Source organism: Aptenodytes forsteri, unplaced genomic scaffold (genome assembly GCF_000699145.1).
Source record: "Aptenodytes forsteri isolate BGI_AS27 unplaced genomic scaffold, ASM69914v1 Scaffold890, whole genome shotgun sequence".
NCBI classification, from domain to species: domain Eukaryota; kingdom Metazoa; phylum Chordata; class Aves; order Sphenisciformes; family Spheniscidae; genus Aptenodytes; species Aptenodytes forsteri.
In genome coordinates this window covers 49,675-50,945 of record NW_008793934.1, presented here as the reverse complement: position 1 = coordinate 50,945, position 1,271 = coordinate 49,675, and the positions used below count along the sequence as shown (strand labels likewise).

General features: G+C 62.9%; 1 protein-coding gene across 1 annotated transcript in view; it reads left to right on the top strand.

Annotated features, from left to right (window-relative positions):
• The first annotated feature begins 719 nt into the window (after nucleotides 1-719).
• LOC103907247 (neuroblast differentiation-associated protein AHNAK-like) overlaps nucleotides 720-1,271 on the top strand; it is a 19,812-nt gene continuing 19,260 nt past the window's right edge. Inside the window, 2 exon segments of the mRNA XM_019474617.1 lie at nucleotides 720-810; nucleotides 925-1,078. Coding sequence (XP_019330162.1) covers nucleotides 925-1,078 — 154 coding nt within the window. The 5' untranslated portion in view covers nucleotides 720-810.

Genomic DNA, 1,271 nt, shown 5'->3' with positions numbered 1-1,271 from the left:
CTTGGGAGGAGGCTTTGCCGGTGGGGAGCCGTGGGGCAGGTCCCCTCCTGCCCCGCGCTCCCGGGCCGAGCGTCGGCTGCGGCGTCCGGACTTCGCGAGGATCCGGCTCGTCCCGTCTTCGCCCTTCGTAACCTTTGCGGCCGCGTTGGAAGGCGGGTTTCTGTTCTATTTAGTTCTCGCGCCTGCCCGAAGCTCGCTAGAAATGGAGAAATCCCCTCGACTCGTTTTTAGGCGGCAAAGAAGTTGAAGTTGGGCGGGGGGGAGGGCGCAAGGAGACTCGGGGGGGGGAAGCGGGAGAGTTGAGGCTGCAAAGCGACCGTTGCTTTTGTACCTCCCGACCATCCAACGTCTGAATTTCTTTAGTTGCCGTAGAACGGCAGAAATGTCTATTACCGAGCGTGAGAAGAGCTCCTCCGAGGACGGTGCCGGTGCCGGGCGTATCGGTAACAACCTTCGGGTGGGTCAGCGAGACGTGGCGGCCGTTTGCCACCCTCGGCCGTGGTGACGTTTAGCTCTTACGCAGCTTCTCGCTTCTCGGCCCGTTGACCGAAAAAGGCCCGGCTTGGCAATACGGCCTCGGGCGGGAGTCGCGCCGTGGGCAGCTGGGAGGCGCTTTTTGGGTTCCCGTCCCGTCTGGGTGTCGAGGGTGAAAGAAAGGGAGAGGGAGTGGGAGGAAAGCCGGAATTTCACGCGGACCTCTCCGATGTCTCCACCAGGCCGGGAAGGTGAAACAAAAGCTGCTGCGAGGTCCCCGAGTGAAGGCAGAGGGATTCCTGGGGCGGATCCAGCCGGGACCAGCGTCCCAGCGAGGTCAGTGAGACGGAGCCGGTTCAGCTCTTCTTCCTCAACGTCCCACGCTCAAACCCCGCGTCCGTCTCCGCCGCCGCGCTTCCCTTCTCACCCTCCGCCTTTTTCCTTCCCCAGATGGAGAAGGAGGAGGAGACCCGGGAGATCCTGCTCCCCAACTGGCAAGGCAGCGGCTCCCACGGCATCACCATCGACCAGACGGATGACGGGGTCTTCGTCAAGCGAGTGCAGCAGAACTCCCCGGCTGCCAAGATGGGCGTCGTGAAGGAAGGTGGGACCTTGGCGGAGGTGGTTGCGGGGAAGGCCTTTTTTTTGGGGGAAAAAAACCGGGTTCTTTGCGTCTGTTTTTCCCATCTCGGCGGTGCCGCGGTCGCTTCCTCCTCCTTCTCGGGCGATAACCCTACGGCTCAAGCGTCGTTGCTCCCCGTCTTGCTTACGGTGGGGATGGGGGGGGTCTCCTCCCT